Source organism: Dasypus novemcinctus, chromosome 3 (assembly GCF_030445035.2).
Source record: "Dasypus novemcinctus isolate mDasNov1 chromosome 3, mDasNov1.1.hap2, whole genome shotgun sequence".
NCBI classification, from domain to species: domain Eukaryota; kingdom Metazoa; phylum Chordata; class Mammalia; order Cingulata; family Dasypodidae; genus Dasypus; species Dasypus novemcinctus.
The window spans coordinates 81,587,690-81,612,519 of record NC_080675.1 but is presented as its reverse complement, the minus strand read 5'-3'; the positions used below and the strand labels follow the sequence as shown (position 1 = coordinate 81,612,519).

Genomic DNA, 24,830 nt, shown 5'->3' with positions numbered 1-24,830 from the left:
CTCTTTGGCTTCATATGCATTAAATAATCTAAATAGGATGAGAGCTCTGGGAACAAACAAGGTACTCAATTCTTGCCACCTAGCCTCAGCAGCCCACTGTGAAATATAAGTAGAAGACCAGCAAAGCAGCAGCGAGTCATACTAAGTGGTAAACCAAGTTGTTTATCCCAAGATCATTCAGGAGCGAGGCTCCCAGTTTCATTGGAATAATTGATTTTCACATAAATGTGTATCTGTGCTTTGTATGGAGCTAACTCCTACAGCTACTGAGTTTGCACCTCCATGCCTTTCTGATACCATATCAGGCAGCAAATATGTTCAAATATTTTCTGTTTTAACTATTTGACTACTAAATAATCACAGTGACATTTCTCCTGCAGAAAACCAATAGAGAGATTTCATTACTGTAAATGTAGCACCCAGGGAGGTGCAATTACTCAGAAAAGATTTCAAAAACAGTCCTAGGCATTGTTGATTTCAGGAACGAAATGTTACTTTCTCTTATCAGTCCATCCAATTTATAGTTTTGTGTGGATCTAGTAAAAATTAATTATTAATTTTATGAATTAAAGATAAATAAAGAACAGAGAAACTAATCACAATGATTTCCTGAAATTAAAATGGAAGGTTTTCATAGCCCACGCATTATCCCCAACGAGAATTTCTAAACTACGTTTGTAACAATCAAGTTCTTCTCGGTACAAATGTTTTTTTATGCCTTTTCCCTAGAGAGTCAAATGAAATGTTCTTAGAAATGAAACTCATATGAATGCACCAGATTAATATCTGTGGTCCCTAAATGGTCTTTTAATATGCTAAATTCATTACAGGTTTCTTTAATCATTGTTACTACCCCTGACACAAACTCCTTACCTAAAGGAATACATGTACAAAGCATTTATTATTTTCTTTAACGAGCCTGTTTTTTAAAGTTACCCTCTGCCCAGTAAAGAGTCATGTTCATTTCCCAATCAACCGTAACAGAAATAGCAGTATGGGTTTACCTTACATCAAGAGGATGTAGTTGAAGTAAACATGACTGTAAAATAAATTTCTGTAAAGTCAATCTTGTTTTCACATTGACTTCTCTATATAAAATGGTATATATCATACCACAGAAGGGTAAAAATAAGAAACAAAGCAACACCAAAGTCTGAATGAAAAACCCTGAAACAGAAATTGGGGCAGTGTGCCAGCCACAGTGCTGAAGTCTTGTCCTGGCAGTTGCTTCTTGGGAAGTGAGGTTTTCTCCTAGCAATTATTTATTAACTGTGGGGTCCCCTCCCCACTTTCAGGCACTAGCACCTTCCTCTAAGGCATGGGAATTTCTTTTATGGCTGGTAGTATTTTTTATTACACATTTACAAATGCCAGCAATTCCTGCCTTTTCCTTCTAAAAGAGAGCATATTACAGATTACTTAATGGAGCTGTTGATATAAGTCAGCCCCCCACCCCCATATGTGTAGTAAAACTGCCTTTGTCCTGGGGCTTTTGTTTGATAAAGTTATTTTCTATTTTAGTCATTTCCTTAGTCTTGAATCCTGGACTTTGTAATGTTCACCTGTGTGAACCCCAGGCTGATACAGGCCTGGTGCAAAGGAAGCACTTAACAGGTGTTTTCAGAATGCATCCCACTAAATAGTAAGAGCATGGAAAGTGCTTATGTGGAAAGAAATGGTGGAGGAAGCAAAGATTCTGAAGAGCTATGATGTCAAACAACTGAAATGCCCAGCGGGCAATCCCAGCAGTAGAAGGAAAAACAAGATCCTTCTTTTTTCTACCACATGCTTGTGTGACATTGGGGATGTACTTAATTTCCCTGAGCCTCAGTTTCCTCACCTGTAATCTATGTCATTTGCCTAACAAAAGCTAGTTTTCATTCCTCTTCCCTCCATTATGGTCAGCATGGCATTAAGATGTCTTATAGGACATAATGAAGACCATTCCCTACTTTCAAGGAGTCTGTAATCCACAGGTAGTCAATAAATAATTATTATCTATTCTTTCCTCTCTGCTTTGTTTAATTCTGGCAACTTCAAGGACACCTGGAATGTTGCATATGACCGAGCACCATGGGTGTAGCCAAAGCAAAGCAGTGGCTTATTTAGTCCTTTCAGTACCAGTACAATGGACTGTTCATATTACTCCTGCCAAGTTAGGAATTCCTCCGTTTACTTGAAAGGGAACTCTGAATTCAAAGGGAGAGATACATAATTAGGAATTAGTCCCTGGATTCTGAAGAGCCTATGTTTCAGTAAATTAATATACCACATGTGCAAAAAGGAGACTGACATTCCAGTGAATATTTGTCACTTAAAATAACTAGTGGGAAACCTGTCTTGGAGGCAAAAGAAGCTTGTGAACAGCATATGATCACTTATGCCCCAAGTGGAGTCACAGCCCCCGAGGACAAGTGACAGATAATGTATCTGCATGCCACCCCTGGTGGCTCAGAGGTGCGAGTGGTTCCTCCAAATGCCACACACTGTCATTTCACCAGAGCCTGTTGTCCATTTGGCCGGATGTTCAAATCAAGAAATCTACATCCCTCAAGGCTGGATGTAAGGCTTGAACCAGCATCCCAGAGAAAAAAAGGTCAGCACTTTGATACACAGCTCCCACAAAATGGAATCTTAATGAGCAGAGGCAAAACCTGATGTCCTTGCTCAGAAAGCAGGTGTTCTTTTCATGTTTTAACATTTCGCTAGCTCAACATTGCCTATTTTATTCTGCTACCTCTCCTGTAAGAACTGAAGATAGGCTGGCTGTGCCTCCCTGCACTATTTTCTCACCTAAGATTTGGTTTTATATGTTTCTGAAGCTCTTGGGAAGATGTTTTGAGGCCAGGACAGTTTGTTATTCTGGAATTCTTTATTAGTGGGAAAATTGTCAAATTTGACCTCACTAGTCTAATTTGGTCTTGCAGTTGGAGATCATTTGGCTTATGGCACGTGAACCTTTGCTCTCCATGGTGTAACTGAGGCAGAGGAGGAGATGTGCGGAGTAGAAAGCTGTGGGAGGTTCCTGAGAATTAAATAAAAACCCACCCTTTGAAGATGCTTTTACTGGCTTTGAGAAAATATACCTGACTTAGATTCCTATTTCTAAAAATAAGGCTTTTGTTTCTGCACAGTGCTCGACTGTTAAAACTCAGACTGTTAGACAAAATTTGGCAAATGTTTTGTTCGTGAAGATACATGTGAGCACTTTGGGGCATGATCTCCGCTTCTCCTTGAGTTGCTTAGAGTCCAGGTGTGTGTAGGTGAGCAGTTTAGAGCCACTCCTGAGTGTGATCAGAAGGCACTATAATGAACTCTGTCGAAATGTTCTTAAATCCAAAGGCTAAACATCTTAAGGAACATTTTTTTTCTTTCAAACTCTTTTGTCTATTGCCAAAACTGCATGAAAAGAAAAATATTGGAGCCCTGTCCTCACTCTCCCAGGCCAAGCTTCCTTTGTGTTTGGCTTGTTCACTCAGACTCTTTCGTAATAGAGGAGTGGTTCAAGGGCAGACCCGCTTTTCCCCAGTAACAACCCATTGCTCAGATAGCAGAAGCAATTTTCTTACAGAGCCTCTCCTCATTAACAGCAAAGCCATTTTAGCAGTTATTGAATGCTCCTATCTAATGCCTGACAAGCATTGTGCTCAAATTAATGCTCTACTCGTGTCCTAATAACATTATGTTGTAACAGTGAAAACTCCAGGTTTGGGAAGGAAAGTTGAGGGTATCAGCAGCTACACTGTCTCATGGTTTGGCATTTTCTTCCCATCTGAGCCTGAATTAGAAGTACATCACAGATGCATGGTGCATTGGACAGGAACACATGCGTGCATTTAAATCACGTATATCTTACTTTTTTACTGATGTAATTGTGAAATATGTTCTTTTTGCATTCATAATTAGGGGGTGGAACAGATGGTAAAGGCTTAGTTTAAAATAATCTGTCATTAAAATAACCTAGCCTACTGGTAATTCTTCACTCTTAACTGGAGTTAGGTCATAGGAAAAGAGTTTGGGGTGATTTTTTTTCCCCTTCTGCCTGGGAATGTAGAAGAAAAATGACTAATTTTAGAGTAGTTCTATACATGAGAATTGTCCCTATAAGGGCACCATAGTAAGATATCATTCTGTGAAATTTGGCTGTAGTGGAATTTGCATGGAAAAAAAAAAAAGCAGAGACAAAACTCCTTGGACAAATATAAATCCATTTAGCACTATGCATTAAACATTATGAATCCCTTCAATCATGATGCTATAGTTAGTTTCATACCCTGCAAGCAAATAACCTCATCATTTGACAAATACTGTTAGAGGCACTCAGCTTTTAGGGTTAAGAAACTGTGCCTTATTCTTTATATGTTACACTGATGTCAGGGGATATAAATTATAATTACAGACATTATTATTCAAAGAGCTCTAGCTCCTGACTTCTGTATTCAAGCCTTACTCCTTGCATGTGTACCTCATAGACTTACTGGGATGTGACAAAGGACATCTCCTATCAGTCCTGTCTGGATGGTTTAGAACTGTTTTAAGTAATAAGAAAACTGTCTTGATGAATCAGATATTTGCATGCTTTTAAAATGTCTGTTTCACTGTTTCTTCTTAGATTTTGTTTTCCATCTGCTTTGAGGAAAGGAGATAGATTTCAGCATGGCTTTATAATAAATCTTCTCGGGGAGGGACTAGCATTAACATTTGTGTAGGTTCTTTTTCATCTTAATCCAACCTTAGTTAATAATCAGAAAATTCTACATACTGGGTAAGAGATGTAATTAACCTCTTGACCCCAGAATCTTAATTGGTGCCTGTTGCAAACAGTGGGCAGTTAAAAAAAAAATTAAAAAGTAGCCTGCAGTGTTGAAGAGCACAGTACATAGAATGGCATTCTCAAATCAATTTTTTAAAAAGAATTCCGCAGAACTTTTAGATTAATCACATTTAGTTCCCAAGACCAAGTGATTGTTTCCTTCCTCCACCCCCTTTCTAAACTGAGACACCCAGATGATACCAATGCTGACGCTACCCTTCAAACTTTTCTGTGCAGCAAAATAAAGCTAGACATAGACAATCCTGAATCAAAAGGTAGTGGCCATGTGTCAAATGCCAAACCACGATAGAGTTTCACATCCCTTTCTTTATTTGAAAGGTCATCAAACCTGAATTATGTGTATCCATCTCAGACTGTAGATATGATTGAAACAATAAACGTAAAAGTGAAAAATATGGTTAATTAACCTTTTTTTAACGTCTCTGTGATGACAAACAACTGAATGTACTAATTGTTTTCTCCCTACCAAATTTGCTATCTTTAATTGAATTAACTGAATGTCTTTGTTGCATATAGACATAGCCTCATTTTAATCTCACCAGGAAATTCGAGCATGTGTTGAAACCTCTGTTTTTGCCAAACAAACTGGCCAGCTCTTAGATTGCCACTGCTTAATAGCCTCAGATGTTTAGCCTCCAGTTATTCCTTTACCCGTCTGTGGTGCCCAATCCTCCTATAGTATTTTAGTGAATACAAGAGATAGGAACCTAATGTTAAAAATCACAATCACCTTTATTGAAAAAGGTTGTGTGTGAATGGCAAATGACACTTCTATTCAAGAACAGCACTGGACATTTTGAAGGACAAAAAAGAATCCAATCTAAGTCTGATCTTCTGGATATCAAGAGATATTCAGACTATATTAGAAATTTTTGCCATCTGAATTTTCAAATAATCTAATAGCTCCATAAAAAGAATTCATGTAGAAAATAATTCCCATCTCTTAGTCATTCTGGCATGTTTGGTAAAACAATTGGAGGTACAACTGGATGTAAGAAGTCTTGATTGAGCAGTTGTTATAGGCTAGCTAGACAATCATGAATAAGAAATTGACCCACCCTTGAGAAATTCATTCTAGCTGAGAGTTGAAAGAATAAGCCAACAAGGACCATACAATATTGTAAATGTTTTCATAATACTATGGGAGTGCAGCAGATTTAGTCCTGCCTCTGTATTAGCTGGCTGTATGATCTTGTCCAGCCACTTAGCCTCTCTATGTCTCAGTTTCCTCACCTGTAAAATGAGGATTTGGATTACAGGAGATTATCTCCCTGCCACCTTGGTCAGTCCTTTCTCTCCTCCCCAGCCAACCTTCTAATGGTTACTTGTCCCTCTAGAAGTTCTCTGTGATGTCTTCTCTGTTGTCTCTCCAATCTGACAATGGCTTAAGTTTTGAGAAAATAACGCCCACAGTTCTCTGTGATTGTATACCAGGCCATGGCTGTTCAGTTGAATGGTAAATCTAATAAGGACCTTTACTCCAGAATGGAGATCAAACAGGGGACGGTCCTCAAGCCTCATGAGTTATTCTCAGAAGATACTTTTTTTGATGTGAAGGCCTGATGAAAGGACATCATTCCTGAGCTGCTAGGAGGAAAACTCTTCTCCCTTCTTACTGGCTCAAAGTGAGGTTCCATGATCCCATATTATAAACTCGAAAGGTGATACTTGATGAGGCTCTGGAGGGTTGACATCTGTATCAAAGATAAGCAGCCCAGGTTTCTTAGTATTTTTTTCCCTGCCACCTAGATGGTTCCAGGGAGACATTACAGAGCAAAGGTAACCAGCTGACCTCTTGTGGAAGTGACTTATAAACTCTTGCCGACCCTTGTTTCCTACTCCTAATGATAGGATTCTATTACGTGAATGTTTTTATTCTATTATTCCAAAACAAATTTTTAAGAAAAGATAAGCTATCTCTTAGTATAAATATTTAACTTCAAAATGCTGTGAAAATTTGTCTTTTCACTAATTCACATATATCAATTAGAGAAACTTTGTTTTTTAGTGGATAGCAGTAAAATTTATTGAGGGTTCAAATCCTAACTCCATCAGTTCCTATGGACAAGAACATTGCTGAAATTCACTAAGCCTCAGTATGCATCCAGATAAAATGGAGCCTTTATTGTTGTGCCCGCCTTGACCAAAACTTGTTCATTATGTCATTTGCAATTTTGTGAAGCAATACAATGTGACTTTTGAGTTGTTTTTAGAACCCACTAACAGGATTGGAAAGTTGGGTGCCACCCACATTTTCTGACCAGCAGGGCAGTGAGAACGGTCAGACAGCATGGCATCCAAATTTCACATATACATATAAACATATACACATATACACATGTACGTACATATGTACATACACTTATGCATTTCATATATTCAAACATGTATATATTCAAAGACATCCAGTATTTTAGGAGGCTGAAATTATCACTGAGATTTGAGGCAGTGCGTATTTCTAACTAAATTTTACAAAATTCTTCCCTTTTCCTATATTTTAAAAATTATGTTACTAATCTTGTGTTTCTACACATACCTTTTCCCTGGTGTGGATTTCTTATATTTCCAGATTCACAACCTATGTTAAAACCACTGATCTTTAAAACTTGGTTTTCTCTGCAAGCCTCTCTTGTTTAAGCTGCCATGATAAATAAAAAAATAAGCAAGTAAATAAATAAATAAGCAAGTAAATAAATAAATAAAATAAGTAAACAAAAGATGCAAGGATGATGGAGGGTTTAAAATGGACTTGGGTTGCAAGAATTTGAAGCAAATTTATTCTCAATTTGGGTGGTATATTACAATTTGAGTCCACGATGATTTATACCATTTGTCCAACTGAAACCTCAACCCTTTATTTGAAAAGTGGTCTGAGATTTCAAGAGTTACAGATGATATGCTGCATCCTTTGATTTTTTTTCTCTTTCCTCTTTTGTTTCTATTTCAGGAGTTATAATATAAACTGGGTCTATCACAATAAAAAATTTTAATATAGAGTTTTGTAAAGAAGGATCACACTTTTTAAAGGTTTCAGTGTATAAACATTCACCAATACTGTATTGACTTTTTCTATTTGTTCTAACACAACAGGCTCTAGGAGCAAGCAGGGCATAATCCTTTATCAATTAGCAAATTATTGATGCCCATTGTAGTTCAAGTGGTGATTTAATTTGCTCTTCATATAAGAACGCTTTTGCTTTTGTTTCATTACTATTTCCATCCTGTTCAGCTATTTTAATGGAGAATTGTTGATTTAATCTCAGTAACTGCTGAATCAAAAAAATAAAGGTGACATCTCATAAAATCAGCATGACCTTATTTTATACATGAATGTAATGCATCTTGATCAAAATGACAGAGATATAACGTCCCTGAAAAAAAGGGAAGCTTGTGGTCTTAATTCAGGCCTTAATCTGTTCATGCGTAATGCAATACTAAAAGATCTTAGGACTTCTGTTAATCATGAAGCTAAATGGTCTCAGTATCAATATGTGTTGTTTTGTATCAGATACCTTGTTAATTAAATCTGCATCATATATGTTTATTAATGTATTTATGTCTTTATTTTTCTTTCTGCAGTCTCTGGATGGATTTGTATTTGCACTAAACCAAGAGGGAAAATTTTTGTACATTTCAGAAACTGTCTCCATCTACCTAGGCCTCTCACAAGTAAGTAAAAACAATTTAGATTCTCAGCAGCAGTTGTGAAGGCTGCTTCGGCCTCATGCTTTTCCTTCGTCAAGTGATATTCTGTTTAGCATGAATTATCAAATTTATTGTTTAGTGGCTCCACCTGGCTATTCTTGTGCAGTCAGTGAGAAACCTGTGTGTCAGTGTTGAATGTTCAGAATAAACTTGTGTTCAAAACTTTAGTCCCCCTCCCCAACTCCCAAAGATCATTATTAATTTATTGAGAACAAATGAAGTTTCTTCCCTTGGCTGTTTTGAACTTTGAAACCTCTATGCCCGGTAGGAGAGGGACATACTAATAGTGCTTCCCTTGTGTCCTATTACTGGATGTTTATGGAGTACCCTGCATTATCCTGGGAGCTGACACAATGACAGGGAGTCATTTGGAGTCAAGAAATGCTGAAAGAGACCATTAAAATGTGTTGCAGGGAGGGTTCCAGCAAGGATATATTTTTGCTGCCTTGGCGAATGCTTCCCAATGCTGAAAGACAATTTCATGAAATAAGATAGCCTTTCATTATTTGCAGTTAATTATGCACATATTTATCAAAGGTTAAAAGAAAGGAAGATGGAGGTGGATGGGGCAAGAGACAAAATCCTAATGTTAGTTCTTGATATCCCCCCTTGAATGCGTACATTTTAGTTGCATTGAATTCCAAGACGTGCTGCATTTGCAGAAGGCCAAAATATCCTGAAGAAAAGTTTGCAATTCTTCTAATTATCCAGATGTTTTCTCTGTAAAAATCCTGAGCATCTGAGTATTTGTGACCATACAGGTGACGGGCTGGACTTGACCCTGTTCACTTGGTGGTGTGGCATGAAGGAAACACTGCCTGAGTGAAAGGGATCTTGTAGGTTTAGGATGATCTGCTAAGTTGGACAATTAATCTTGAATTCAGTTGCCCCTCGCATCCAAAGATGAGATAAGATTTGTCTCTCCACTCTTAAGAGGAGCCTACCACAGATTCATTACCTCTGAAAGTTGGCACAGCTCTGAGGAGACACCCAGCATGGCTGGAACCTTCAGGCTGTTAGTGAGTTTGCTGAGTAATGACTAAATCAAGAAAGACATCGGGAAATAATAGAGATATTTGACAGTTGGGGGGAGGGTTGAGGAAGGAGGAGAAATGCTGCCAAATTTGGTTATTTACTGTTGAGAATCTGAACAAGGGTCCATTCAATCTTCCTTGAAGAACATGCAGGCTGTTGGCTGCAGCGTAAACTGTATTTTATGTGGACGTTAGCAAACCAAATGATAGGAACTGAGCTATTGTTAACTCAATATTAGTATTCTTGTATCTCGTTGAAATCTCTGGTTTTGTAATAGCCTTTAATAGACTTTAAGCCTTTTCTTAATCTGTTTGGGACCAAGTATTGAGAAGCTCCAGTTTTGAAATTGATGCGCCATTATGTTATTAATACCTTATAGAACTGGAAATGCCACTGTTTGTTGTTCTGCAATGCCCAAATTCATCTGTTCTGCATGTAGTATCCAACGAAGTTTAATAAGCCAGTAAAGAAGAGGGATGAATAATTAGTTTAAGCAGGTAAATGCTAATTAGGGAACTCCTGAAAAGCATCCATTATATACTAGCTCAAGTCACATTTTACAGCCCTGGTTAGTGGTGTAATCCAAATTCTGTCAAGGCAACTGCATTTTCTGTAATTGAGATGTGTATGTTTGCTTTGCATAACAGATGGCTCTGTATGCTTAGACTGATAGCTAGGAAAATAATAATTGCATTATTCTGGCCAAGAGAATATTAGCTCTTGGGTTTTGGCCATTTCAGTCAGTCCTCCTGCCAGCACAGCATATGCACATATATGGATTGGATTTTCAAGGAAATTGATGCATCTGGAATAGTGTGGCCATCTGAAATATCATCTGTTCAAGAAAAAAAATTGGCTTTAACCCTGTGCTGGTTTCTCCTTAAAAGAGGTTTATTTCATTGCTTCTTTACTTTAGTACACAGCCAATCTTTTCCTAAAACCTGAGACAAATAATTGAGGTTTCTGCAGAATAAAGCAGCTATGTGGATGTAGTACAGCAGTTGGTAACTTCTGCACAGTCAGTCTCTGTTATTATGTGTGGTGGGTTTTAAAGTGCATGGCAATAGTCAGCATCCTGACGTAGCCAAGGGTAAAACCTGCCCACAATGTGCTGCTGCCTTCTCTGTGGTATGTGTTCAGTCTAAGCAGAAAGGGTCAAATATGCAAGTGGAGGCTAGGAGCTATGAAACAGAGGTATTCATCTGGCAACACTGCACCAGTGAAAAGATGAAGGGTAAATCAGCAGAAAATGGTTTTCACATATGCCAATTTAGGTATTCAGAGTTCAAAACCAAAGTTTAGGAACAGCGAGGGTTCACATGAAAATAATCTGATAAGCTCATGGTATGTTTTTAAGTGCCCAAAGCGTGAGGGGAGAAGTCTATGCGAAAACATGGGAAAGCATTTCCAAACCAGTTAAGGTTTTATATCTCAAGAGGGTAATCGAGGTCCCTGAGACATAACCCTTCCCAAGTTTCGTCAATGGCCTTTCTCAGTTGTAGAAATGGGGTGCTCGTGGGTAACATATTAAGTAAAATGTACTCATAGTTATCCAGTTAAGCATTTGCTCTTTTCCAAATATCCACACTTAAGTGCAAACCAAGGGCTTGTGTTATACATCTTTGGCTAAGTGGTTATTCCATCAAATTTTAGAAAATGAAAAAGAGCCAATAAACGGATGGCTCCTCCTTTCCTTTTTAAATTGTTTCATTAATAAAGACAATGTGTAAAGGATAGAAGGAGTCACAGAAGAACACACAGCGAATGGACACATAGAGCAGACAACTGCGTGGGGCAGGGGGAGAGAAATAAATAAAAAATAAATCTTTAAAAAAATACAGACAATGTGTAATTGTATCATTAAAGATGCATCTAGAAAAATTGTTGTGGAATATTAGGAACATGTCACGTTTGGTAGTCATAGCATAGCATAACTGTGTCTGCATTTCTAACTCTCAAGATATTCCTTCCTCAGTTTTATTTTCTTTCAACATGTAAATAAATATGGTAGCTTTAAAATGGCTTATGCTCAGGAAAGAATTAGGATTCTTTTTTGGCTCATGAGAAAAGAAAGCAGGAAAATCTTCTACTGAACTGCAGTGTGTAGGATGAGTATGAGGACAGTTCAAGTGGATTTTTTCTTTTACATTCCATCAAGTGTAACAGTTCCTAGTGTCCAGGCCATGTGCCTGCCAGTTAGTCTCTTTAAAGTGTTCTCATATTGCAAGATGATGGACATGAAGTGGATCACGATGAAGTCTGAACCTCCTCAGTTATCCCTTTGACCTTGCCATAGATGTATATTTAACTTAACATCCAAGAAGAGGTTTTAGGTTTTAGAAATATGCACTTTTGACTTGCTTCTGTGAGTAAAGATGATTCCCAGTGAGAATATAAGGCCTTATCTGCAGGGAAGATCCCCAAATATTGATGCTGAGTTTGGTTCGCATAGAGACCAAATAACTTCTTATCCCTGGTGATGGCATTCAGAACTGTTAAGGACAACCTGCTCTCTAGCCATAATGGAATTGAAAATAAAGGCAGCAAGCAAAGCTGATTTCCTAACACTGGAAATGTTTCAGTGATCTATATCTAGCTTTTATGATGTCTCTTCTATCATGTTAGGGGTTTAATCACCACAGAATTCAAAAGAGACTTTACCTGATGAACAAGAAGCATTTCTAGTTGATGGAAGAGTTGAAGCTCAGAGAAAGATAAATTTGTGGCTAATACCCTTCTCATTCCACAAAGGATTTGAATAGTTTACATAAACAATGCCAATATAAACAAAGGCAAAATAGAACTAGGGAATTTGGGGGGGAAATTTTTAAAAGTACGTAATCTCCTAATACCAAATAATAGAAAACAAATAGAGGCTTATAAGAAGGGGGACAAATGAGCAAATCAAGCTTCAAATTTAACTGTGAGCTTCCAGGCAGCCAAAGCAAAAAAAAGAAAAAAGAAAAAAAAGCAAGCAACCATCAAAACTAAGGAAGCATAGCAGCTTCTTAAGGAAAACAATGTTATTCCTGGACCTGAAATCTCAAAAAAGCTCTCACATAGGATTTCTCTTGGGGCTAGCATGTGGATAATATACTATTTTGCTTCCATTGGGGCCCACTTTAACAGCAAGGCTGTAATGACCCGCCTAACCAACATGGCAGGCATATTGCAAGTGTCCTAAGCAAGAGGCAGCCAGTTACCCCTTCAGCCAATGACACACAGAAAATCATCTCAAGGTTATGTTCTGGCATACAGGCGTCACATTAGCATCAACTACTTTGATGGCTTATATTGTTTTAAATCTTCCCGTATCCATACATAAAGCCTACATTTTCTTATAAGTCCTGACATTTAAGTTAGTTGCCAGAGGCAGAGGACATGGCATTCAGTTAGAGATTGAAAATGGACTCACATCTCCTAAAAACACTTTTTCTTGAAAGTGTGGTGAAAGATGATGATTCCAAAGTACACCTATGCCAGCGAAATATTTTCACATTAACATGGAGCCCTGTTTAAAACAAAAGTGAAATCTAGAACAAACTGGGAAATAAACAGATTTTTAAAGTTGTGATATCATTAGAAAATACCCTACACAAGAGCTGAGTCCTCTCTTGAAATGTGTCCTCATCACCCCTCCCTGCCACCAGTGCCCAGCGCGCATGTAGTGAGTCTCTTCCCTTCTCCTCACCAACTCCCCACCCTCACATAAGAGATCTGCTTGCTGTTGTAAGCCAGCCAGAAGGTAGCTGCAGACAAGGTTACAAACTGGCTTGTTTCAAGGCAGCTTGCTGAAAGGGGCACGGTGGCTGCAGATATAATAAGAGCTAATAGAGGTGAAGGTGAAAAGGGGTAAATGGTTGTTTTAAATTTCATCTTTTTTTTAAGCCATGTGGATATATTTACCATAAACTGCTTTCCCCATCCTGTTGTTCATCTCCATATTTTAGATTTCTCTGCATTTGTTATATAGAATGGCAAATAAAATTACAGCTACAGCACACAAGTACAAGGTCAAATAAATGACAGCGCTCAGTCTATTTGTGAAGCTATTCTGAAAGGGAACCATGGTGCCAAATGTGGTTTATTTGAATAATAAAGAAGAATTAGATTCCCCTGATAACTTGGCTGAGGGCCAATAAATCACTGGAGGTTAAAGATGCTTTGCAACTGCCATGCCTTTCTTTTGCTTTTCCAAAGTGCAAGCCCCAACTCTTCCATTCTGTGTTTTTCAATGCAAATCAAGTTGAGGTTAGTATGTGGTTAATACCCTCACTTCCGTGCTTGTAAAAGATATATTTCTTTAGTAGGGTGAAAAAAGGAAGACATTAGCTTTTCTTACAAGTTATTACTCTTGTTTGGCATCATCACATCCTAGAGAGCTGGAATATAAAGAGGAAAAAAAAGGTATTGTTTCAACACAGCAGAGGGATTATAATGATGGAGCCAAGTGTTAGCATTTTTGCATTTGGTATTCTAAATTTATGCAAGACTAGGATGGCTGGGGTTCCTTCAAATAAATGAATACATATAGTACTCCAAATATCACTTGTTCTGTACACTCCCTCCCATTTAGAGTCTTTCCAATAAGCATAACCTTAATTTTTTAAAAAAGGAAGAAAAATGTATCATTTTCTGCAACTTGTGCAGTTGATTTTTTTGTGTTGTTTTGTTTTCAGGAATTCTGCAATTTTCTCCTATACTAATCATAAAAAGTTCATCACTTTTTGGTGTAACAAAGAAATATGTCCTTTTGAATGTGCAGGCTCTGAGGGTTTAGAGACTATTGAGAAAATAAAAGTATCAAAATAATTCAGAAACAGTACAAGGCACAGTGGCACATTATCAATTTACAACATTTAAATTGATAAATGCTTGGTGGTGAAGGCCTACAAGGGCACTTTGAAAAGCAAATAGCGACCTGGTGAAGAAATTGATTTTTCCCCCCCGAAAATGACTGCATGATGCATCATTTGACTGCATGCTGTCCGAGTGCTTGACAGAGATAATCTCAGCAATCCCACGGGTGACCTTATCGTTCTCACCAGGGCAACTTTGTCTACGTTCTGACTTTGTGCATGTCAAGGTTCCTCTGGGCAGGATCCTTAGGGGGGAAAGTTCCTCTGTTCGATCCAGATATTGAACTGCTCACTCTTCCCCCTTTTCCTTCCATTTCACCCTCCCAAATAGGCAAACACGCCTCTTCATTTCATCCATTATTATGAATGAGCCAGGCAGAAGAACATAGCTGTGCACTCTGTATGTCTTCGTTGAAGCCTGATTACCTTTTAGTTTGCATAGTTCTTAGATGAGCTCTTATATTGGCAGGGATCTTTTTTATGAGAAAGAGAAGAAGAATTCCCTAATATTCTCCTATGATGTTTCTTTCCCCTTTCTTCAGCAACATGGAAAAGCCTTACCAGCTTCTTTCTCCCTTGTTCTTGCAGGGATTTCCCCCTCCCCCCTTTCCATATAAACTTTACATAGAAAAGGTTCTGAAAGTGTCTTAATGCATACACATTAGTTCCTTAGACTATTACCTTCTTCCCCATGCAGTCATGCCAAGTATTCCTCTTGGAACTTTAAAATTATTTAACAATGACAGAAAACCCAGAGAGCACATCACCCTGCACTATTTGGCTTTGAATCCCAGTGGCAGCCTCCGTTCCAGGAGATTTGATGTAATCTGTGAGGCTTTTCAAGACCACTGGTATTTACAAAGTATTTTTTCTGCCAGAGAGAAATAAGTGAATTTTTTTTAATGTTGAAAAATTGTCTGTTGATATATGTATGTATATGTGTGTATGTGTATCTGTTTATCAGTAATCTTCCTGCCACACAGCTTGTCGTTGATAATTACAATTCTTGATTAGCCACTTCTTGAAAGCAGCAAATGCCCGGTCTGGTTTGGCACCCTGGAGCTATAGTCCCCACTGCCTTTGACACCCTCAGTTCACCATATTCAACCCCTTTTACCTCCTTCTTTCATCCACAACATTAATTCTGAGTGAACAAGACGTGCTTCCTTGCTTTTGACAAGATTTGCTGCAGTCTCATGCGACAAAAACCCAACACTCATTCCAGATTCAGAAAGTAGGATTTATAACAGCATTTTAATTTAATGTTGGATGTCGAACATATAAAGAGATCACAGTAGTACTAGAGCTGAAAATTGATGCCTTTTTTATTAGTGTCCTCTCAGAAGTGGGTGAGACGCTGTTTGTGCAATGGAGCACAGAGCAGCACAGTCAGATGAATGAGGATATGCTATCTGCAAGGAATCATATTTCAAGGCACTGTCGGCCTCTATTGATGTGCTCAGAGTTGAAAGGTTATGCTAGTAAATGCCACCCGAATTTCCAACATTAGAAATCGGTAGAATAATCTGCTGGCTGTCACTTTATGCTCAGCCTAAATACACTGTGTGGGGGTGTTATACTTATTTTAACTCCAAATTAATTTCTTATCACTGGTGCATTTCTTTCTGTCCTCCATGCTTTCATCAGGCCCAAATGGGACTGATTTTTAACAGGTCTTCAGAGTAGACCAAAATCTCTGAAAGTAAATGAAAGATGGTTGCTTCATTGTACACGAGAATCATGTTTTTTTAATTTATTCCTTTGAACATATTTTTCCAGGCAGTGAAGCTAAAACACAGGGATTCTCTATGCAAAGAGGGCTTCCCTCATTAGACTAAATCACAGAATCTCAGAACAATAAAAGATAGGCTCACGAGTTTCAAATGTATAAATTGAAGACCTTCTACATTGCCTCTTAATCTCTGAAGTTAATGTGAGCCAGGGGCAAAAAAAAAGAAAAGAAAAGAAAAGAAAATTTAGTATTTTCATTGTGGGATCAGGAAATTTAAAGTCAGAAAAAATACTTTGTCAGGCACTAGCTTGTTTTATTTGTATGGGTAAAACTGTATTTTCAGATTCGTTTTTAAAGTAGAGCACTGAGTAAAAGTAAGATTAAGAAGAAAATTTAGTCATCATTCTAAGTCCCTAATTTATTCATTTTTAAATAATGAAACGGTGTTTTTCTGAATTAACCCATGTATTATTCATGTAGGCATTGGCAGTGTAATGTCCCCAGTTTTCTGGAAAGCAATGTACATTTCTCTTTCTGTCAAATAGTATTTCCTATATGGTATTAATTTAGTGGCTTATTTTATTATGCAAAGTTGGAAAGTAGAGATAATTTCTGTCCATAATATGGTGCTTCTATAGACAATATATGTAAAATAATACCTCTACACCTTAACCAGCTCTCCTTCCTCAGTTAGCCTGGACCTGGTAAGAGTGATGAGTGAATGCTAACTGCTCATATGAAGAATAAGAAATAACCTGGCCTTCTGGGAAGGAGGTCATAAAATCGTTAAATTCATGTGAAATCCAAATTCCATTTCTATACACACACATTCAATCTATAATGGGTTTTAGCTTTTACACATAAGAAGACATGGTTTTCATGACAGGAGTAACATGGCAACAATTTCAGTGATAATTTCAATTGTAATAAAATAAGAAAATTGACTTTAAGTTTTTGCATAAGGTCTAGAACCAGGTTGATAACCTGAAAATCAATGCCAGTTTTAGACAACAAATGCCTTGTGACTTTTTATCATTCTTATTCCCTTCGCCTCCTTTGGGTGACAGTCCAAAGATGCAATCTCTTTTTCCTAAATAGTCATTTTTAAAGAATATGATAACAACTGTTCCAATGATTTAAAGCATCTCTGACTGTATATTTGTGTAAATATATGTCTATTCACATGCCTATATACGTATATATAAGTATACAAAATTGATTTCTCTCTGATTTGGTTTCTGTGCTTACCGCATTTTTTGCCTATTGATATAAATAAGCACCGAAATGATTCACTGAAACAGTAAAGGAGGTTTTCCTTTGATTGTCTCCTCCCCTTTTCAGCCTCCTGCAGCCGCAAATTTACCACATTCAATAATAAGACAAAAACTTTCTCTGATGCCATTAATTTTTAATGTGCTGGCAAATTAAATCTATTTCTTTCAATAACTATGCAAACTTTTTGAGAGCAAGAGAGTGTATGGAAAAAGAAGTTTTTCCCTGGAAAGGAAAAAAAGTAATCTGAAATGTGGTTATTTGCAGGGCACTCTAAAGCCCTTGGTAGATGTGGCACAGAACACCTGTGGGCCCAATGTGGCATTTGGTAAATCTAGAAAGTATGTGAGTAATATGCCATTTGGATGTCACGTAAAAAAATTATAGCCTCTGTTTAGTTTTTCTTCTAGATTTTGGAGAAGCAAGCTTTATTTCAAGCAATCCCTCTTTGACCTCTCTCCCAAAGGAGAACATTGCTTTAGAACTATGGGCTTTTTAGAAATGCTTTGCTAAAGAAACAGTGGGAAATTGCCTCTTGAGTAGGAAAGAGCTAAGGTTTTAAGGAGCATATACCTTAAGAGATGGTTTCATGAACCTCTGAATTTTATCATTCTATAGTCCAGCTTGACTTTCAAGTGTTTGTTCCTACCATACTTTCTTAGATGCTTAGATCTGGTTAATCAAAATCCCTAATTGCTAAACTGGATGTCTATCATGAGCTTGAAGAAAACATTTGCACAAAATGCACTTGGCAATGTAAATGGGTAACACAAAGAAATGTTTCCAGAAGGCAGTAATAGCAGCATCAGTTAGGATCTGGTTGTTTCCCGTGAAAGATACAGGCTTTCTCTGTTTTAACAAATATTAAGACTAGCAAGATTACGAAGTGACTAAAGAAGGATGTTTTGTGTTCCTTTAAATGGTGAGTTCCTATCTTGTGTAGGTCTGTGCATAGAATCATTATCAGCTGGACAAAAGCAAAAGTGGGGTGAAGAGAAGGGAGAGAGGCTTGAACATGAACAGTGTTCAGAGACTTTCCATTTTACGATCAGTCAGAAAAGAGCATGTGGAAAATGAGAGTCTGTTGACACACGACTTTTTAAGAGTAGGCGGAGTTCACCACCCCTAATAAGCCTGGGGATCTCCTCTTCCTTGGTTGCCAACTGTAACGGGAATCGTGTTTGCAACCTGGTCATCTGGACGAGGGAAACATGATCAGACTATTCATTCTGGTCGATCACTTCAAACTGCTGTGCAGTAGAAATTTTGCATGCTTGTGATGTCCTGTCTACATATCCATATGAATTAGAAAAGTCTGCACATCCCTGATGACAGAAGATGCAAATTCAAGGAAAATAATAGGTGAGACTGTGAACCAATTCCCTGAAATAAAAAAAAAAACACATAATTTTTCCAGTTCATTAATTAAAATTGACATTGCAGGGCTTGCAAAGACCAAGAAAGGACTGTGCCATTTCAGTACATTTCAAAACCTTTTCACTTGAGCAGACAAGTAAATCATGCAATTACTGGGTCTCATTCAGCTCTTTAGTAAAAACACAGGCCTGCAACCTTGGGTGTAGCATACATTGAAATTAGAGGAGTTGAACTGTAGATATTTCTAAAATGTCACAACTGCTCCGTGACACTGTATGATATGTTTATCCATTCATTATCACTGAGAACACCTGGGGCGGTGCTCAGGAAATCAGATAGTACCTTTTAAAATAATTATAAAAGAAGCATAGATTAGCAAGCTGAGGGGAAAACAGACAATCCTGCATCATGATGTTGCTAATTTTGATCTGTTTGGGGGCATCAGCTTCCAAGTCACAACAGTGTAATAACTGACTGCAACTGTCAGCAGCACTGAGGAGAGAGAGTGCCAAATATGACTATTTCTAAAAAGCAAATGTTTCCTGGAGATGAAATCCAAGCATTCATTTTCTTTTCATAAAATTAAGACACTGTGTCAGTCATGTTTCCTCTTGTCAGTTTCTGCCGTGATCCTTTTGTCTATTCGACTCTCAGTCTTAGGACAAAGAGCTCCGGACTGGGAACCAGGGGACCCGGGTTCTCGTCTTGCCTCTGCTACTAATCAGATGAGTAAACTTGGAGAAACCTGCATCTTCATTTTCCTGAAGTGTCAAATAAAGGGCTGGTTGCTCAGGGTCCTTCTTTCTAAGGCATGCATGCACTCTGCAATTCATTCAGCATTTTATTAGAAGCACTAGGGTGGGGGTAGAGGTAGCAGAGCCTGGAAGAAGTGGGCTATTTTATTTTTAACCTTCAAAGGAATTTAGTTGAGCAGATGCTACTCTGAACTAGTCAGAGTAGAAAAGAAATGATATGGCTTTTAAAGGGCACATCTAGCATATCTACTGGGGTAAAGTAATTCTGGCAATGCTTCAAAGGATATAACTTTTGATGGTAAAGTAGGTAGGCTATGGAATGAAATCACATATGGCAGGCTGTCAAAGTCTCCTACACTTTCAGTACATTTATATAAGTGCAAATGGATGCGGCTTAGATGGAGTCCTTAGCAATTTCCTGCTAAGACGGCTTTCAGATTATCTGATATTATTTGACTAAATTATCTCCATAGAAGCTGAGGACAACTTTTATGATCAAATATTTTGAAATTAGTTTTCCTTGTTGGCAGATTATCTGACATATGAATTGCTCTCGTTTGAGCACTCGAAATTGAAAGGCTTTTGGTAATAGCAATTATACAAAAACAAGGGTACTGAAGTGCTGTATATCATGCTGAAGGGGATAAGTTTATAGGTCAGTGATGTCAATAACTGTAGTTCTCCCCAATACCTGATTGTTACCCTTTTATTCCAGGCTAATACAAAGGACAGACTGACTTTCTTTTTAACAGCAGTATTTCATTTTAGAGAATAGACACTGATTTTATTGACTCTAGGCATTTAAAAATAGTCAATTCATATTTATTACATTTCCCAAACATTTCAGTAGGGTGTCTGCACATCTAAAATGTAGGAAACACATTGAAGATGTATATGGTTCTCCACCATCTGAGGTATTATTATTCATATGGTTGTCTTGTGCATTCTTGATGCCCTCTCTGTGAAGTGTTCCTAACACTGGACTTCATTCCTAATTACAGCCTCACAATTAACAATAATTATAGTCAATGCTTATTACCCCCAGGCCTTGTCCCATGCACTGTTCTAAGTGCTTTACTTCCATTAAAGTTTATAATCCTAACTTTTATTAGCTACAGTTACTGTCCCCATTGTATAGATAAGGAAACTGAGGCATGTAGAGATACTTACTCGAGGTCATGCCACTAGTGAGTGATAGAACTAGCATTTATATCCACCTCAGCTTGACTCCAGCGCCCTCATTGTTAACCATTATTGCTTTGCTGCTTCTGAGCAGTTTGGGCAATTAGTAAGTAGAACTATACAAGTTTCATGGGTTAAGAGAAACTGAGACTTGGAGCAATTAAGCATCCTGCTGAGAACCATAAAATAGTAATTCATGTGAGGCCAGTGAATAAAAAATGAACTTCGGAAACATTGGTAAAATTACATAAACACATCTGAAAATTCTGCTGTTCAACATTACTAGGAGTATTCCAAGCTTGAGTAGTAAGGTCCAGGGATGAATAATATAGGCCTGGACCCAGGGTACCCGTGACATTTTTCAAGCACTTACTGTGCATTTATACGTGCCTAAAGTCAGCCAGCACTTACTAAGTGACTCACATCTGCCAAAACTCTGCTAGAAACTACATCTATAAAGGTGAATATGAATTGCATAGTCCCTGCTCTCAAGGACCTGTTGGCTCCAAAATGACATAGTAGCAACTAAGCCATAGTGGCCTACACATAGTAGGTCTCAAATAATTTAATAAATACTCAATTTTTAAATTAGAAGTTTAATAGAAAGATACAGTAAAACCCACGGAAACAGAGAATGTGGATGACTAACTCTTAGAGAAGTTGGCAAAGGAGTTACAGAAGAAATGACCTTTAGGTCGGGTTTTGACAGGTAGGTGGACATTTTCCACTTGGAAAAGGGGAATTTTACAGGCAAAAGGAGGCATACCTGCAAAGTCATTTTTTATGGCAAGAGACAAGTCTGGAAATTTATGATTAGACAAAATTGGAAAGGGCCCCGTAAGAGGAAGCTAAGGAAATTGGACTTTCTTCTTAAGCCTCTGAGGGACCATAAAATGTTGTAAAGGGAAAAGACAATAATAGATCTGTGCTTCAGAAAAAAAATCTGGTAAATATTTGGTAGATAGATGGTATCTTCCAATTAAGGGATTGATAAATACTCCAGGAAAGAGATGGAAGAGGCTTGCAATATGATGGGCCAGTGGAAATAAGAAAAAGATGGATTTGAGGGGCCATCCTCTCAGGTAAGATGAGTGCCTTGGTAATTGACCAAATGGGATGGAAGCAGAAGGAACATAGGAGAGGGTTTGTGCATTTTTAAAACTTAGCTCCATTTTGGACAAGTGGCGTTTGAGAAGCTTGTGAACATTTTGAATAGATGGGCTTTAGAGCTCAAGAGAGTAGTTGGCTTGAAGGTCACAGGTTTGAAAGTGGATAGCATGTAGATTATATCTGGACCTGAAAGAGTTAGATAAGATTACCAGTGAGAACTTGGAGTACAAGGAGGGAGCTGAGGAGGCAGCCCTGGGAAGATCCCAATTTACTGAGAGGTGAAAGTAGAGGAGGCAGCATATTAGATGTAGCGCAGATTATCAGAGAACAACCTGGAGAGTATCCTCCTTAAGGAAAACCATGAGAGGTTGTTGTTAAGAAATTCAAAGGAAGAGGTTTTCAGAAAGGGTGTGATCAACAGTTACCAAAAGTTTTATGATAGAAAAAATAAAAATAAAATTATTGCACCCATCAGTTAGGATGGCATCAGTGATTTGGATATCATCAATATCACTAGTGAACACTGAAAGCAAAATGCAGTATGTTTGAGGAGTGAGAGGTACAAATGTGTTCATCCAGTCTTGGCCTCTCTTCTAAGCAGTTTGGTGGTAAAGAAGGGAGGTGCAACAGGAGGGAAAAAGTAGTTTGGGAGAGAGAAAGTGTTAATGGATATAATTTTTAAGCTGAGACTTTAACATTAGTTTGAAGAGATGGGGCGTGTAGATAAAAAAATAATAAAGATTCAAGAGAAGGATACTCATTGGACACTGGTCTCAAAAGGAGAAACTTGATATTGAGGAACAAGGTAGGCCTGTACCTGGGAAATAGTAAGGATACCTCTTGTTCGTCTGCTGAAGAGAAGGAGGGGAATGGAATTTGGAGGTAAGAATGGAGAAGGAAATAGATCGGTTTTAAGAGTTCGTGATGCCACTTACCTGCTAAAGATGAGACCAGAAGACTATAGGGTTAGTTTTGCTAGGCTTGGCCAGCCTTGGTTCATCTGCACAGTGATGCAATTGACTGACATGCTAGAGTACCTGTGAAGCCAGGCATGTGGAAAGATCAAGGCAGGAAATGTCAGTCAAGGGCTTAAGGCCAGGATAATTCTGACCCTTTTCGGCCAAATCAGATGGAAGTGCTGCCAGTGAGACAAAATCTTATTCTAGAGGGAGTCATGGATTCAATTGTGGACCAGCACCTCATACCATTAACTAATATCATTTAATGTAGACACCTGAATGTAGCCGGCTGCATATGACTTTTCCACTTCTAATTAATCGGTAAGTCCATTGAGATTGCCAGAATCTAAGATTCAAGGGTTGTGCCCCAGTGCTAACATCTGATCATTTGTATAGATAGGGAAAAATGGAGAAAGTATTTTCTGTAATCCTTGCTTCTTTTCTTAAATCACATGTAAGCAGCCCCTCTGATGAGTAATTTTGCAGGTCTATCTTTAAATTTTCAAGTTGTCCTATTGTCCTTAATGCACCATCTGAAAACTGAGGCTTCCACATTCCTTTTCTGCGTCATTTGTCTCTATACACAATTGAGGCATAATTGCCAAAAAGGGTATTCTTATGGAGGTACAATGTCCAAGAACATTACAGTCCTACTGTGAGCTCTTGGCAAGGGGAATGATTTATTTGTTTTGTTCTTTGGAGTATTTGTTAATGGTGAAATGAAAAATGCTATTGGGATTTTAAAATATATTTCTGATCATTATCTTTAGATGTCAGTGATCATAAAATAGAAAGCTGTTTAATAATTTTAACTAGACGTGTATCTGCCATAGTGATCTGGTTCACATCAAAGTAGATGATATAGAAAATATAAATTCTAGATTTTGAGAATGTGTCTCAATCCTGCTTTTTGTTTCTTGAGAAAGAGAAAAGGGGGGAGGAAGGAGAGAGGGTTGGAAAAAGAGAGAAGAAGCGAATAAATAGATTCTTTATAGCCATCTTAGTCCTTGGGTTGCCGAGAACAAACCTGTGGCAAACCAGCATTTTACAAATATTTAAATGGAATGTATAAAATAATCCATGATATGTGCCTACTTGCAAAAGTGGACCTATTAAGTGAAACAAATGCCATCCATGCCTGTTTCCAGCTGAGTTTATAATGTGTGGCATGGTTGTGAGGGCCAGGTTTCCTTTGCATTTGATATCATAAACCAAACAGTTTATAGTACCATATGAATGTGTAGAGCTGATTGTTTTATTATATTTGAGTGTAAATTTTTCATCCCTTTCAGTTCCACCACCATTCTCAGAGAACACAGGTTTTGTGCTGATACGATGTTTCCTAGCTCTAGGCATGGCCTACCCCTACTACTGACTGTAATTTACTTTTTGGTGTCTGTCGCCCTGAGCTTGCCTTCTGACTAGCTTGTTGAATGATGTGCTAATCCATTATATTTTTCAGACAAGTGTATCGACCAGTATAAACAGACTGGAGGGCACAAACCTAAATGAAAGCTATACTTCCCTGAATCATTTAAAAAGCTCCTGCTTGGTGGCAGTGCTGAATAACTTGGCTCTGTACATTAAGTAAAGGAGAGGGAGATCTCAATAAATTAAAAAAAGGAAATATCCTTGCCTGCAGGAGTTGAGTGCAGGTTTCAAATGCTGACTTTTATTCATTTGTTTTTTAACACGATGATCAGAAAGGGCCACTTTAAAATGCCCTCCTCTGGTTCAGATCTAGAGTGAAGTGCAGCATTTAGTGTCTCCTGCCATTTGTGTGCCATTCCTACCCAATCCCTGGGTGTCTTTCTATGGTGGTTTGAATTCTGTGTACCCCAGGAAAACATGTTCTTAAATTTAACCCATTCCTGTGGATGTGGGCCCATTATATGTGGGACCATCTGATGAAATGATTTCAGTTAAGGTGTAACCCATGTTATTCAGGATGGGTCTTTATCCTCTTATTGGAGCTCTTCATAAATGGAATGAACACAAGGAAAAAGAGAA

General features: G+C 38.0%; 1 protein-coding gene across 12 annotated transcripts in view; it reads left to right on the top strand.

Annotated features, from left to right (window-relative positions):
- NPAS3 (neuronal PAS domain protein 3) overlaps positions 1 to 24,830 on the top strand; it is a 908,953-nt gene that overhangs the window by 644,494 nt on the left and 239,629 nt on the right. For all 12 annotated transcript variants that reach the window (XM_058293563.2, XM_058293564.2, XM_058293562.2 and 9 more), the window contains one exon: positions 8,414 to 8,503. In XM_058293563.2, coding sequence (XP_058149546.1) covers positions 8,414 to 8,503 — 90 coding nt within the window. The remainder of the gene's footprint in view (positions 1 to 8,413; positions 8,504 to 24,830) is intronic.